We start from the raw sequence: 15,206 nt of genomic DNA on the forward strand, positions 1-15,206 counted from the left end.
TTATAATTTTAATATAATTCGCATAACATTTGTTTTTATTTTCATCAATAATTCATTAATTATTAAGAAGAAAAATAATAGTCGTAACTTTTATATTAAAATACTATATTTTTTTCTTTGTTATTCTTGTATTTTCACATTATCTTTTGATCACTTTAAGTTTGCTACAGAAGATATCAATGTAATTATATTAAAACGATAGAATTTATTATATTTTTTTTTTTGCAAATTTCAAAAGAAGTGAATACAATTCACCTTTTTTAAAAACTATTTTTACAGTAATAAAGTGGTATAAAACTTTCTGATAAATAAATCCGATACACAAGACTGACTCTTCCCGTTTATTTTAGTTATCGAGCCACACCAAATAAAATTTGATAGAGATGACATTGAACCAATTGACCTTTTTTTTCTTTTTTATTTCATTTTTTTCCGACTTCACAGGAATCTGCCGATATTTCAAATTAAATCTTGAAAAAATAACATTTCAATGGAAATTTCATAAAATCTCAACTTCATGGAAAAATTTATAGATTTATTTTTTTAATATTGCAAGGTTTTTCACTAATATGCAATTATGTTATGTTCCCTAAATTCCACTGAAGTGATATTTTCTCTTAAATCTTCTTGTTCCCATAGGTCGATACTTGTAGATAAAAAGTACATGGATCATACAAGAACACATCAAGGAATAATACAAGCCAAAAAATAAATGATAATACAAAAATTCCTTCATTTCTAAAATAGGCACGAGTCACAGAGGACCGGTATTGCTTGAGAATCCTCTCAGAATGTCTCAATACAGAACAGTGAAGCAAAAAGATAAAGAAAAGAGAACTTGTACTTCAAAGAACCTGTATCAAGAAGGTTAAAAAGAAAAAACAATTTCTATGATTTTTAAGACTTAAAAACTGAAAATTCCACAAGTAACTTGGAAGAAGAATATATGGTTCCATGTGGTTTTCGTGTTGCAATCATCGCTTCAATCAATCTTGACCGATGAGTAGATGAGCCTTGTGAACCAGAAACATGCATAGAAACCAATCGTACCTGTAAGCACGAAGAACGCGTACGAGACAATCAACATGTAACCGAAGTACAAGACGCCCGATACCGGCTTTGTAATCTCGAGCTTTGTGAAGAAATAGAAAGCCGAATATAGGAACAGGTATAGCGCTGACGATCCTGAAGTTAGGTATGATCTCCACCACCAAAGGTAGTCCTCGCTGCATAGTTGGAAGTAGCAGAGCACGATAGTGATCTCAGCACAAGTGACAATTAGGATGATGAAGACAATGAAGAGGAACCCAAAAATGTAGTAGAATTGCTGCAACCAGATCGATGTGAGGATGAAAAAGAGCTCGATAAATACAGCTCCAAATGGAAGTATGCCCCCGATGAGGATAGAGAAAACTGGGTTCATGTACCAGGCCTGTTCAGGTATTTGCCTCGGGATTTTGTTAGTTTTTACAGGATCTTCCATTGCTGGTTTCTTAAACCCGACATAACTACCCACAAAAACGAGTGGGACAGAGATACCAAACCATAGAACGACCAGAGCAAACATGGTTCCGAATGGGACTGCCCCGGAAGATTTCTCTCCCCAAATCAAAGCGTTCAAGACAAAGAATATGGCAAAGACAGATGCGGGGAACATGAAAGCTGTTCTCAGGGTGATTTTCTTCCATTCTGCTCCTTTAAACATCTTGTAGAGGCGGGCAGAAGCGTATCCAGCAAAAAGGCCCATGAAGACCCACAGAAGAAGCATGGCCGTCATCAACCCACCTCTATTTGAAGGAGATAGAAACCCGAGGACAGCAAACATCATAGTGACGAGTATCATCCCGAAAAATTGAACACCTGTCCCAACATAAACACATAGAAGATCAGAGTTCTCGGGGGGTCTGAAAACATCCCCATGAACCAGTTTCCATCCTGTCTCTTCTTGGGCTTCTTCCTGGGTCTCCAACTGGTTGTACTTCGAGATATCACGGTACAGTGTCCTCAGCATTATCATAGCCACCATACCCGAAAGGAAAAGAACAATCATCAACGAATTGACAATTGAAAACCAGTGAATTTGATCATCAGCCATCAGAAGATAGGTATCCCATCGATATGCCCACTTCACGTCACTTTCCTGCATAGTAGAAGACAAGGCAAAACAAGTATAATAACAAAACCCATCAGAATACCAACTCAAAACATTAATAGCAAGGTTTTGAATTCTTTATTATGAATAAGAAGAAGGAGCTTACTTGAAACTCAACATCATATGTGAAAATAATTTCCTTCTTATTGTCAACCTCTTGAGGAGATTCTGAGTTGGTAATTGTGCGCTTTGCATGGGGGTCACATGTTGTTAAACGAGTCTTGTCACTCCATTGGCCTTCATATTCATGCTTGGCACTGGTGGCACCAAAATGATCCAACATTAGAAGCAATCACTAGAGGAGATATTAGCACCAACAAAGCTAACACTACTAGAAGGGAACTATGATGTATAACCTGAATGGCTTGACTTCAAAACCTACGATCCTTGCAGTCTCTGTTTGTGGGTCCTTGTGAAACTTCACCGTGAATGTCAAGTGGTTATGGATAAAGTACTTTTCCTCCTTGCTCTGAAAATAGTAATGTTAAAATAAATTATCATCTTAGACATTATTCAGAGTACAAAATTTGAAGAAAATTGTGGGCAAATGTAATTGTTGGTTTGCTACTTACTCCAGCATATTGTCCTTTGATACCAACATGATAGCCATGTTGATACACAATGGATGATTCCTGATCCAGCCTTCGAATGGGAACAACCAGAGGAAGATTATCCAAAATCCTACAAAATGCAACAAGAATGAGAAACAAATTTAAGCAATAACTACAAAATTCAAAAGCAATTTAATTGATATTTAACATTTCCTCAGAAGGAGCCTCACATGTTCACCCGATATTCATCATCTATCTTTTCCTTAAATTCCTTTGCAGTTTTGGCATTAAGTACTACCCGACATACAACTTTGCACATTTGAGGTTCTCGCATTTTAAACTGCAATATACAACTTCGGTAAGAACTTCAACAACACATACTTAATAGGGGCGCGCGCGCGCGCACACAAAAAAAAAAAAAAAACTATCTGAGAATTGCAGCTAACCACAAAAGGAGAGTTCTCAATACGATCACCACGGAGAACTTCACCCAGATTTTCGGCACTGTCAACAATTTTTGCTGGCTTGCAGTAAGGAAGGGAATAGAAAGAATAAGGAAGCTGCGTCTTCGTAGAAGTCAGTTTGTTCACTTTCACCTTCAAAGGATCCCCCTGTAACAAATAGACATAAAACTTAATATTGTCTTTGACAAAGGTTATTACGGTGGTGTTTGGGAAGCAAGTTCCCAAATTTTTTTCTCATTTTTTCCACTAAAAGACAAAAGTTTTGCAAAACCAAAAAAAACACATCCAAACAAAATATCACATCCAACCCCATAATCATTTCACTTTTTCTCTCACAAACATCACATCCAATCACATAAAAACCCAACTATCTTCCCAAACACCAAAAATTTTTTATCTCATAAAAACCTACATCTAATAAAATCTACATAAAAACTCACTTCCCAAACACCATCAAAAGCTGTCAAAAGACATGGGACATCATAATGTCTTAATTGGCAATTAATACCTCATGAAACCTAAAAATCATGCAAGATCTATATGGTACTGGTTTATGCATCCAGAAAACCCATCATTGATGTCACTAAACAAAAAAACCTGCATACTAAGGGGGTGTTTGGGAACCTAAGTTTGAGGCTAAAATATCCTCAAAAACAAAAAAAGCCAAATAGCCCCTAAACTAATGATTTATATTTATAAAAAATTAAAAAAAAAAAAAAAAAAGAAGAAGAAGAAGAAGAAGAAGAAAAAAGAGAGCAGAAAGTAGCTCGGCAGTGGGGCTGTCACATTGACAGGTTGTCCCATTGTTGGTAAATGGCGATTTTGCCCCTTTAGACTAATTTTGAAAAAAGTGAAGTTAGGGACAAAATTGTCATTTCAGCCTCAAACATTATTTCAAATATATTTTTTAATACAACTCCAATAAAAATCTATCCTATCTTCCCAAACACAAAAACTAAAATAGCCTACTAAAAAAGTCAAAAAGCCTAAAAATAGCCACTTCTCAAACACCCACTAAGAAGCTCAGACACTTCCAAAAAGGTGTTGATTCATGAGACACTCCGTGCATGCGTCCAAACCAATGATTTCAAAATTGGACCGGACCGGCCGATTCAACCAGTTGACCGTTCTAAGTTTCGGTCCAGATACACCCATAAACCCGTTCTAGTTTGAAAACCGGCCTTTTTCATTAAACTGGCGGAACCCGCTGTTCCCCTTGTTAAATAATAGTAGAAATATTTTATTTATTGTATTCCATTCATTTTCTTTCATATATTACTATAATTAACACTTATACAAATAATATTAATATAAAAATAAATGTTTAAACTTATATATTTGGTAAGCATATTTAAATAAATATATAATTTACATTTTATATTTATATATATTTATTTAATTATAATTTTTAATATATTTATTAAGTAATTATGATGTCATGGTTTGATCCGGTTCGACCCAATTTGAACTTGTAGTAACCCATCAACCCAATCCCATTTCCACTCAATGGTCCAATTTTTAAAACATTGGTCCAAACATGTCTCATTTTTAATTTTTTTAAAACTAGACACATTTCGGACACTTGGAAGACACATGTATCCATCACGTAGACACATAGGAAAAAGCGATACTGTGCAACAAAATTGAGTGGGCCCCACACAAATCACTCTTTCTTTACAGAAATGTTATTTATATATATATATATAATAAATTTATAAAATAAAAGAGTCAAAAGAGTAAGAACTGGGGTTCTTTGAATGTAAAATGGTTGATCACAACCTTCTTAACTTTTTGATCATATAGATACAAGAAAGGGGGAAACAAAAGAAAAAGATAAAAAAGAACTCCATACATCATATATATCAAAAAGGAAAATAAATTATAGAGTAACCACCCAAGCCACTGAATTTTTTATTTTATTTATCAGCAAGCCACTAAGATAGCTGCAGTATTTATTATTATTATTTGACAACTACCGTAATAGCTTCAGTACCAATGAATCCCATAAGTCATAACTAAATTTCAGTCCACACACCTTCCATGTTTTAAGGTTAAATGCATCCAAATTTCGGGAATATTACTATCTTCTTCTTCTTCTTCTTCTTTTGATAAATTCCTGGAATATTGGTATCGTAGATCAGTATTTATTTTATTTTTTTTTGATAAATCCCTGGAATATTACTATCTTCTTCTTCTTCCTCTTTCAGAGATGTGGTTCCAATTAGCCAAAATTTGGCATGATAGCACAGCTTAATGCATTATTTCCATAGTTAAGGGACAGAGTTAGCTTCCTACAGCAAACAAGCCTCAGCTAGTACATGATCTACCACAAAGCACATTTGCCAGACTTTTCACCATATGATCCAACATTTAGAACCCACATTCAAACATGTTTAAGTGCAATTTTTTCAAATCAATCACCCATAGTGAATTCTTAGATATGCTAGACAAGAGACGTTTCTTTTCTATAACCAGGTATCCGAGCCAGCTTACGGGGCAACTCAACTAATCCCGGGCCATGAAATTAACGACAAAGCAAACCTCCAAATTGCCCCTTAGAGTGACTCGAAACATTGGATCTTATCTCAAATCTTTACCATTCAACCAATCCTTGATCAAAAAACTATATTATTATTAATTTATTCCAATCTACCTAACAATAGATATGCCTTACATATATTAATATCTACTTAATATAAAAAAAAAAAAACATAAAAACTAAAATACAAATATATAGACAGACACTAATCTTAATAATAAGCAATTAAACAAGTAGATAAAAACGAGAGAAAAAAAAAAAACACACACACACACACACACACACACACAAATCCATCAATTTCAGAGCTACAACAATCAGTGATCGAATCGATCTCCATGCACCGAACAGGAAAAAAAAAAAAAAATCAAATTTTCACAAAATCAAGTCAAAATCGATTCTCGTCAGATCCAAAAGGCCACAAACTGAGACAGATCTGAGAACGAAAAGGCTAACTGTTGATTCAAACCACATAATCAAGCAGATCTAACAATAAATCCACACAAACACTAACATAACATAATTAATTACCTTCTGGAAATCTTGGGGAGCGACACCGGGGAGATAAAAGGAGTGGGCATGGATGAAGAAAAGAAGAGAAACGGAGATCCATAGATGTAATGATAGAGGAGGTCTTCGAATCACCATTATCGCATTTACCAGAACCAGAGAAGAGAATCAAACAAATTGGCGAAGATCTAGATCCAGTTACCTTCGCTATCTCTCTCTCTCTCTCTCTATATGTGTGTGTGTATGTATTTATTGTGTTCTCTCTGTCCCTGTAGCGAGAACGACGAGAGAGAAGATGTGTGAAAGTTCGTATCAGCCGTTGGATCTTTTTTTGGTGATTTACGGTTGAGATTAGATCAGCAATTTTGAATAATAGTTTCAATGCATTTTCCTCAGAACAAAATTACTAAAGAATGAAAAATGATTTTCCAGGAAAGAGAGAACGGAGGAGTATACTATTTTATAATTGCACTTGCACCCCTTCATGTTGTTTGAATATATAGTTTGCTCCACTTTGGTTCTTGGTTTCACATTTTAGCCCTATTTGTGAGGATGGCAAAATTTTTTGACCTGATTGGATTTGTTCTAACTCGATTTTAATATAAATGATTTGAGAAAACATTAATTAGGTGAGGTAAAATATAGTGATAAATACTATATTAAAACTGTCAATTTATAATAAAATATAAAATTATATCATTAAAATAATTAAGTTTAATAGTAAAAAAAGAGAAATGTTATGTATTCTAATATTCTATCAAATATTTTACTCAATTTGGTGGGATTCACACAAATTTATATGTGTGTGAATTTCACACCATATAAGAGGTTTTATAAAATATTTAGAGTTCCTTGTATAACGCGGAAAAAAATCACGCACAAAATTCAACCCAATCCCTTGCCATCAATCAGTTATGGATGTATTAGATTTGCCTTGGGATTAATCAGAAATTTAAATATTTTAAGTTCAGCTTAATTCATATATAATTTACAAGTCATTGCATGTATTTAAAATTAGAAAATTACTATTTAATGTGAGTTTAACAACAAAAAAAAAAAAAGAAAAAAGAAGAAGTTATATTAGTGATAAACTTTACAAAAAATAGAATGATTAAAATCTTAAATTTTTTTTATATACACTTACTTTTTAAAAAAAATCACATAATTGTAATTTTTCTTTTAAAATTTATATTGTCGTGGGTATGAGTTCAAACTCCAATATAGAGGTTCCTTAAAATAAAAAAATAAAAAATAGAAAATAAAAAAAAAATAATTACATCAAAGCTTCTCAACTATTAATGATTCTACTCATCTTTAAACTCGTATATTTTTATTCTTCAACTATAAAAATGCAATATTTTCACCTCTTAAAAAGAATGGCATTTGCCTATCTTAAAATAAATAAATAAATGAAATACCATTTGTACTGGTTTTATAGTTGGGAGTAAAAGTATATAAATTCATAAACAAGGAGCGGTAAACTAATATTCGCTAATAATTAAAGTAATTTTGGTGTAATTAACCAAGAAAAATAATATAAAATGATTGAGCTTTACAATTTCAATAATGTTGGAAATACAAAAATCAAGTATAAAATCAGCCACAAAGGTATATGGATGGATACTTTTAAGATTTGTTGGTGAAACCTACTTTTAATTTTGAATAATAATTATAATTAGTGTGTTTGGTTTGAGTTTTTTGAATTAAGTTTTTTGAAAATTGAATTTTTTGGTTTTTGTGCTTTTTGTTTTTAGTGAATATTTTTAAAATTTTAAACACTTTTTTACTTTTTTAGATGCACCTTACTTAGATGTATCTAAAAAGTAAAAAATTTGTGAAAAATATTTTAAAAAATTAATAAATACATAAAAATACAAAATATGTACGAAATTCTCGTATTTTTTTTTTATATTTTTGGTATTTAGTAAATTTTTAAAAGGTTTCTTTCACAAATTTTTTACTTTTTAAGTATATTTATGTTAGGTATGTCTAAAAAGTAAAAAAAATTACTTAAAATATTAAAAAAATTTAGTAAAAACAAAAAAAAATACGAAAAATAAGAAAATAAGAATTTTCTGAAAAGAGTTTTTGAAAAACACTAACCAAGCATAACTGTCAAACAAATCAAATATACATATAGATCTATAGCGAAGAAATTGAGATCTAAAATCTCAAAAACAAGTATTGATTATTTCTTTTCATGATAGATTGCAATTGCTTTTTTGCAAATTGAAGCCCTACGCAAAGGTTGGTCCCGATGGGAATAGGGGCTTGCTTCATAAATAATAGTATATTATTTGTGTTAATGAAGATGTGGACCACCTTCTATTTAGTCAAGCCCTATCAATTTTTCTCCTAGGAAAGGGTTATGAAAAGTACAACTATTATTTGTCAAATAGATCTTCCGCAAATGTTTTGACTTGTAAATGACAACAATCATATTGCAAAAAGCAACATATTTATTTTTATTTTTTTGATTGCAAAAAAGCATTTCCTCTGGTTGGAAAAATCGATTAGAGATGTTGTTGGGTTTATGTGAATTTATCATAAAATTTACATTGATGATTTTAATCGTTTATATCAAATAGCTCGTTAAGAAGATCGTCATTGTAAAAAATTAAATTAATCAGAATATTGTAGATGCATTATTAGATTGTTTTGTCTTTCAAATAATAAATAGAAATAAAATTTATTTTTGTTGTTTATTTATTTAATTTTTTATGATAAATGTGATCTAAGCATATGGTTATGATTGTCCAAATAATCTAATTTTTTGTAAGAATGATCTTCTCAATAAATTTTTCTAGATGAATATTTTAAATTATTAAAATAAATCCCGTAATAATAAATTTTTCGATATGAATATTATAAATTATTAAAATAGATCCCGTTATGAACCTACAGAAATCCAACAATACCTCTAATTAATTTTCCAAACTGAGGGAAAGTGAATCCCATCTCTCTCCCTACCCCCACATCTATACAACTTATAAAAAAATAAAATAGAATAAAAAAGTACAACCTTTTGCATTCAATAATTTGATTCAAGCACCTTAATAATCAAGAACATGGAAAACATTACTACACTAACAAAACTATACCCCAATTTTTTTTAATGCTTTGTAAGTTATTTAGTTATTTATTGGCATTTGATAAAATGTTAACGGACTATTAAATTAACATAACTAATGTTTAATGCTTCTTTATAAATTTGAACCTCAAATTTTCTACACGTCTACAAGTATAACTACTTGAACTTCCGTTCTTATGCAATGCTCCATGTAATGCTTCAGTTCTTATGTAATGCTTAATAACTCATGTCACCATAATTGGTTAAAAACTGATTTTTTAATTTTATTTAGTTTTTTTGAAAAAATATATAAAAAATTAAAGTGGTGATGTCATCAAAAATAAATAAAAAGTTGACCTTTGTCTTTTAATTAAATTTTTAAATTGATTATATGGGTAAATTGTACTATTCACCCTCCAATTTTATTAAAATTTCAATTTTATCCCTTATAATCTAATTGCAACAGTTTAACAGTCAAATTTTAGTTCATTTCAACGCGATCCTTCCACCATTTAGATTTGAGTAAAAGCGAAATGTGTGTGATAATTGTAGTTTGCCTTTATAAATTTTTTAATGTTTTTAAAAGGCATATGGCTCTTATTACTGAACAGTTAGGCCTCGTTTGGAAACTAATCTATTTAGTAAAAAAGTCAAAAAGTTATTGGCCTCGTTTGGGAGCAGGCTAATTTAGTAATTTTTTGGTTATTTGGCTAAAAAGGTAGGTAAAAAAAACTTATATGTTTGGGATGACTTTTTGGCTAATTACGAAAAGATGTGCAAAAAGTAGAGAGAAAAGAGAATCTTTGACTTTTTGGTGTGAGTTGTTGGCTTTTTGGCTAAAATGGTAACTTTTTGGCTTTTTGGCTAAAAAGGTTAGTCCCCAAACGGGGCCTAAAAAAGTCAAAAAGTCAACAATTCATACAAAAAAAATCAAAGATTCTTTTTTCTCTCTACTTTTTTGTACATCTTTTCGTAAAAAGTTAAAAAATCATTCTAAACATATTAGTTTTTTTTAACTCATATTTTAGTCAAATTGTCAAAAAATTACTAAATTAACCTGTTCCCAAACGAGACCTTAATTTGGTAAAAAAGTTTAGTTAAAAAGTTTAAATAGTATGTACCAGATGAGATGACTATAATAAAATATAGATTAAAAAATGAAGAATTTTTTTTTTTAAATATCTATCATTTAGATCTATTTATTGATTTAATGATGTGTAAATAATATGATTGATTAATAATTAGAGAAAATATGAGAGAAAGTGTTATCTTTAATATCCTAATTGATTGTCGCATTACTAGATTTGAAAATTTGGTCTAATTTTTAGTCTTAAATAGCCATGCTTAAGAATAAAAATAAAAATCATATAAAAATTGAAAAATAAAAGTATGAGTAGTGCTACATATACCAATTAGTGTATAACTAGTGTAGTAACGCTAGTTATAACATTATTATTGACTCTACTCATTAATCACATTACAAATATTAAAAACTTCTTAAGTTATGTCATACCATTAATTAATATATTAATTAATATATATAACATTATTCTAAAAGCATAATTTACCCCTTTTGTATTCTTTTTAACTTTAATTTTCTACTTGTTTGGTGAACCCAACACAATAAAGTCAACTATTTAAAGTCAAGATTAACCCTTTTGAGATGGGGGATGGAGTGTCCTGGTCATCGGGTTTCAAATCCCCATCAATTTATAAATGAAAAAGAAAGAGAAGAGAGATCATTAAAATAGTTAATTAATACCTATCAATAGATAAGATCAACTACTGATTGTTTAATAATTTCCAACATTAGAACTTGCTTTTTTTCCTTTTATTATATCACCATTATTTTCATTTTACTTTTGTTGCTTAGATTCCAAATTAATATACTTCTTAAACCATTTAGGGTAAATTGCATTGATATCTCATGAGATTTAGAAAAAAATACAAGTAATCATATAGGTTTTAATATAATTATACTGACCTCCTTTTTAGTAAAATTAAATGAATCGAAACTAATATAAGTGATATGAAAACACAATGATAAGCCATGTATAATATATATATATATCAATATAAAATAAATAAAATATTATTTTTTATTCAAATAACTAATAAATTATTGATGAAAAGGGAAGGGTTATGCGAATTGAAACCTCAAGGAAATTTAATGTAATTATGTCAAAACGGTGATATTTGAAGTATTTACTTTGAACTTTATGAGAAGTCTGTGTAATTATCCAACAATTTAAGTAAAAAATAAAAAAAATAATAATCTGAAGATATGTTTTGTTTGTTATAGTTTAAATATAAAGATTATATAAACTAATGAATTATTTTAATTATTTTCACTAAATAATGTAACATATATATAATAAAGAAACTGTGAAATATGAAACATTTTAATATTGTGATAAGTCCCACATCAATTAATAACAAAAGCTTATAAGATTTATTAGTTTGTATGACTATTTAATAATTGTCCAAAATTGTTTTATAATAAGCTTCATATTTCCTCTTTTATGCCAATATTGGACTTCTCGGTGTTGTTAATTGTTGTTGGTGATAAAATAATTAGAACTCTCAATTTTTGATATAATTATTCTCGTTTTTGAGTGACAGCTAATGTTAACATTCACATCATGATCCTAACGGATGTAAACATTTACATAATTTGTTGTCAATTTTTTATTGTCATATGTTATTATTTTGGAGCTCTGTTACAGAGCCCGAAAGGGTTTCGAGCCAAATTTGGCTCGAATTTGAGAAGAAGGAGGAAGAAGAAGAAGAAGAAGACAAGGAGGAAGAAGAGAAGGAGAAGCAGAACTGGAGGGGGCCCTAAAAATAGGGCTGGAGGCGGAGGCGGAGGTGGAGGCGGGCGGAAGCAGAGACAGAAGCGGAGGCGGGCGAAGGCAGAGGCGACGATCGGTAGACGACCGACGAGCGACGAGCTGTGACGATCGGCCGACGAGCGACGACGAGCTCCCGCCTCTCCTCTCTGTTTCTCTCTCTCGCCTCTGCTTCTCAGGTTCAAAACGAAGAAGAAGAAGAAAAGAAAGAAGAGGAAGAAAAAGAAGAAAAAAAAAAAATTGAACCTTAAAACGACGTCGTTTTAAGGTTCGAGCCGCATTCGAGCCTCATATTTCGGGCCCTCAAACATTTTTCATTATTTTGTAGTAAGCTTCATGTTTCTCCCTGATGTCAATGATGAACTTGTTGATATTGTTGATTATTGATGGTAATAAAATAATTAGAACCCCTAATTTTTTATTTTTCTCTCTCATCTTTTGGGTCACAGATAATGAGTAGGCCTCGTTTGGGAACTGCCTATTTTAACTTAAAAGTCAAAAAGTTACCTAAAAAATTAAAAAGCCTATAACATATACAAAAAAAGTAAAAAATTCTTTTTTCTCTCTACTTTTTACACATTTTTTTATTAAAAATTAAAAAATCATTTCAAATATATTAGTATTTTTTACCTCATATTTTAGCAAAAAAAAAATAAAAAAATTACTAAAATAATCTATTTCCAAACAAGGCCTAACCCCTTCCTGTTTAGGGAAATTATTTTACTACCACTTTTTATTTATTTATTTATTTTTTTTTATGAGAAAGAGGTAAATGGGTACTTTTCAAAATGAGCCGCAGCACCTAAAAAAAGGCCGCAGACGCTAACCAAGGGCAAAGAAGACGTCCCTTGACTTTCTCACTCTTCCGGACAAAGTACAAGCAATTTTGTTTTGCTTGTTTTTTTTAAAAAAAAAAAAAAAAATAGGTCAAAGAATTTTAAAAAAAAAATTCATGTATTTAGTGTAAAAGAATTTAAAAATTAAAAAAAATACTAAAGAGAACAAAAATTTTCTTTGATAAACTTTTTTTAAAAAAATTATTTTGAGTAATGCCATTTTTCAATCCCAATTATGTGAAAGTGTATTAAAATATTTAAGGTAAATCTCTCTCTCAAATCTTTTCCAATCATCCTTCAATCATCATTCATCTTATTTACATATCATTGGGTCTAGAAAATAAATTTATATTATTTTATTTTTACTTTTTTTAGTTCGTGTAGTTGAATAGATTATAAAAGTTTATGTTTTATGAAAAAAAGTCAACGAAAAAATCAATTCCAAACAAATAAAAAATAAGAAATAAAATTTGAAAAAAGTCTATTAAAGAAAATAAATAGTAGTAATTTTCTTTATTTTTCTTACTTTTCAAATTCTTTTACATACATGGAAAAAGTGAAAAAAGAAAAAAGAAAAAATGAGGTGGCAATTTTTTTTACTGGATAAAGTTATAAACACTAATTGGTTCACCAATGTATTAACAAATGATATGATATAATTTTATTGGTTTTGAGTCTTTTAATTTGTATAATGAATGAGATTCATAATTTTGAAATTGCAGGTTATAACATGTGTTGGTACACTAATTGGTATATCAATTCGTACGTGTAGCACCATTGTTGTTTACTTGTTTTTCTAAAATGTGTCAACAATTTTTTTTTTTTACTTTTTTTCATGTATTTAGTGTAAAAGAATTTTAAAAGTAAAAAATACAAATAAAAAAAAACTAAAGAGAAAAAAAAAATTACTATTTTTTTATTGGGTTAGAACATCTCTAAATAGGATTTATCAATAAAAATTTCATAATTTACTTGTAAACAATTTGGGAAGTGATGGTTATTGTTATATCACCACAAATTTCAAAAACTTAAATTGTTAAGAAATAAAACTCAGTTTGTATTTATGGTTTAAAATGTATGGAATTGACATTATTTATTTAAAAGAAAGTAAGAAAAATAACTAATATTTAGATTTGATAGTTCACATATTATAGTGAAGAGTTTATGACGATTCATTTGAAATTTCGGCACAAAAGTAGTTAGTATTTGAAATCATGTCAAGAATTTTTCTTTTTAACTACAAAAATGTTACCAAAATACATCATTTCTATTATTTTTATCCACCTATAGTAGGTAAGTCTAAACTTTTATAAAATCCAATCTTAAATTAATTGAGAGTTGAGAGTTGTTTATTTGTATCGATATCTTGTGAGATAAGTTGATTGACTTGATCGTCAGAGTATTTTCGAGTAGACGAACCATCGGTCTTGTTTCTTTCTGTGTGCAGATGTTGAGTTTCTTTATTTCTGTACACTATGACTTAGTTCTTAAGTTCTCAATGAAAAAATTTGATTAATTGTGAGATTAAAATTCAACACCCATAATAATGTAAATGAGAAAAGAAAAACCAAGAAGAAAAACCTCAACACGAGCCACTATTAATCTCAAAAAGTTAAAGCTATTAGAAAAGTTATCCAACAATAACTCTCAAACAATTATTTAATTTATTGAACTTCACATGATCCAATTAACATTTTTTCTGTCGATCATTCCTATTGGGACATGACGATGTTCAAATTCCAATTAGATTGATAGTGTTGTTGAGTATTTAATTTTCTAACACTTAATTTTTAAGTTACCGTACGTTTTCAATTTATTTAACACCACCATTGTGTTTGTATTAAAATTTTGCAAGCAAATTTGCAGAGAAAATAAAAAAGAGAAAGAAAACAAACCACTTTTCTTTTCTCCTCACCATTTTTCACTCAAATATTTGACTTAAATTAGCGCTCTATTTAAAAAAATAAAATATTATTTTTTTAGCTATACAAAATTAATAATTTTTTAATTTGCAAAACTATTCAATAAAATTGAAAAATTTCTCAACTTTTTCCAGTATTAACTGAGAATATTCATAGTTTTTGAGAAATTTTTCGATTTGTCTTTGGGGTCAATTTTTCTAATTTTAAGTTGAGAATATTCTCAATTTTAAATATGAAAAAATTAGACCAAAAAAATATATAGTAAGTTAAGAAAACTTACTATTGAAAATGGTTTAAATTGTTAATTTATAAT

At 29.6% G+C, this 15,206-nt stretch overlaps 1 protein-coding gene across 1 annotated transcript; it reads right to left on the reverse strand.

Annotated features, from left to right (window-relative positions):
- Positions 1 to 709: 709 nt before the first annotated feature.
- On the reverse strand, positions 710 to 6,648 carry LOC114300154 (transmembrane 9 superfamily member 9). The gene is made up of 7 exons (XM_028245039.2): positions 6,238 to 6,648; positions 3,150 to 3,314; positions 2,934 to 3,043; positions 2,725 to 2,833; positions 2,509 to 2,621; positions 2,259 to 2,409; positions 710 to 2,140 (listed from the first exon to the last, which is right to left on the reverse strand). The coding sequence occupies exons 1-7, from the start codon at positions 6,352 to 6,354 to the stop codon at positions 983 to 985; spliced, it is 1,923 nt and encodes a 640-aa protein (XP_028100840.2). The 5' UTR covers positions 6,355 to 6,648; the 3' UTR covers positions 710 to 982.
- Positions 6,649 to 15,206: the final 8,558 nt, after the last annotated feature.

Source organism: Camellia sinensis, chromosome 5, assembly GCF_055761805.1.
Source record: "Camellia sinensis isolate YWXY chromosome 5, ASM5576180v1, whole genome shotgun sequence".
NCBI lineage: Eukaryota > Viridiplantae > Streptophyta > Magnoliopsida > Ericales > Theaceae > Camellia > Camellia sinensis.

Coding starts and splice junctions, on each gene's coding strand:
- LOC114300154 (XM_028245039.2), bottom strand. CDS start 6,354: ATGGTGATTCGAAGACCTCCTCTATCATTACATCTATGGATCTCCGTT. Junction 3,315..6,237: donor CTCCCCAAGATTTCCAGAAG/GTAATTAATTAT, acceptor TATTTGTTACAG/GGGGATCCTTTGAAGGTGAA. Junction 3,044..3,149: donor TTGAGAACTCTCCTTTTGTG/GTTAGCTGCAAT, acceptor TGTATATTGCAG/TTTAAAATGCGAGAACCTCA.